The sequence below is a fragment of the Capsicum annuum genome, unplaced genomic scaffold (assembly GCF_002878395.1).
Source record: "Capsicum annuum cultivar UCD-10X-F1 unplaced genomic scaffold, UCD10Xv1.1 ctg76890, whole genome shotgun sequence".
In the NCBI taxonomy this organism is placed as follows: domain Eukaryota; kingdom Viridiplantae; phylum Streptophyta; class Magnoliopsida; order Solanales; family Solanaceae; genus Capsicum; species Capsicum annuum.
Window position 1 is genome coordinate 1 of NW_025887234.1, and position 1,338 is coordinate 1,338.

General features: G+C 31.1%; 1 protein-coding gene across 1 annotated transcript; it reads right to left on the reverse strand.

Moving 5' to 3' along the window:
- Positions 1-847: 847 nt before the first annotated feature.
- Positions 848-1,231, reverse strand: LOC124894688 (transcription factor bHLH95-like; the record flags this gene model as incomplete). Its single annotated transcript, XM_047405272.1, has 1 exon — positions 848-1,231. A coding segment is annotated over exon 1 (384 nt), but the record flags the coding sequence as incomplete, so codon positions are not given.
- Positions 1,232-1,338: the final 107 nt, after the last annotated feature.

A 1,338-nucleotide genomic window follows, 5' to 3' on the forward strand; every position in this document is an offset into this window, starting at 1 on the left:
AAGTTGAATTAATATAAAATTAATACATACAAATATCTTATTATTATTCGGATTAATAAAGAGTAGATAAATTTTGAATGAAAATCAAAATATGTTGAAAACTTCTTTTTTTTTTATGCATTTAGTTGAGAAGTGGGAAGAATTTTCTTTTTAAAAAAGTGTAGAATCTTATATAGCTATGTGCGAAAAAACCAGAAGTTCTATATTGTTTTTTTCTTTCTTTTTTTTTGGTGCATCATATCATTCCATTTTGGAATTAACAAGTACATACAAATTAATAGTAAGAATGTGTATGTCCCCAAGTGACTTGATTCCGATTGAGTCGAGGATTTATTAAAAATAATCCCTCTACTCCATAAAGGTAGAGACAAGATCTGTGTATCCTTCTTAGACTCCATTTGTTATATAAAAATTAAATCATATTTGTTCTTTGATGTTGGATATATACCATAAGAAAAAAATCAAGTTACATGATTCTATGTGAAACTTGATTTTCTTCCTACAAAGATTTTCCAAAAATTTACTCGATTTAGAAAGGTTGGAGAAATAAAAATATCACAAATTCAAAGAGAGATCATACAAATTGCTAAAGAGAACCAAACAAAGTAAAAAAGTAAATTTTTAAATCATTTTACAAGTTTCTATTTGATCTAAAGATTTTTTTCATGTTCATTTTTCGAATAATAATTGGACAAGTTGATTAGAATTATTTATTAATGTTGTGGAAGACAATAAAAATAAAAACAAGGGAAAAAAATTAAGATAATCATAAATTTTTTAGTTTCTTTTGCTTGATCGATGGGATATTGGATAAAAAAGGGTATGTCATTGAAGGGAATAAAATTACCTTAGGTTGAAGATGAGGAAGCAAAGTTTGAAGTTCCTCAAACATGTTTCGCATCCTCTTCCTTCTTTCTCTTTCCGTCCTTATGTGCAGCTCATGACCTGATTCTCTACCTCCATCTCCATTCGCCCCAGACTTTGGTTCACCACTTTCATTAGTTGCCTTCTTTTCATTGGATCGACATCTTTTTTTACCACCAAGACTCTCTTTGCCTACCTCTTTAACAGCAGTCGGTGCCTGACAAGTATTAGACCAATTCGGATCTGGCAACTTGTCACCCACAAATTCTACACCGCTCCCAATTAGTTGGCCATTGTCGGAGTTCAAAAATGACCACACTTCATCATTTTCCCATATCAAACAATCATTCTCGCCGCCTTCATTCATCTTTTTTTCTTTGTTCAGATGGTATGATAGTCTACCCTAAGTTACGTCTTTATATAGAGGTTTTTTTTCGGAGGGGGATAGTGTAAAAAGGAGAAATATGGGGATTG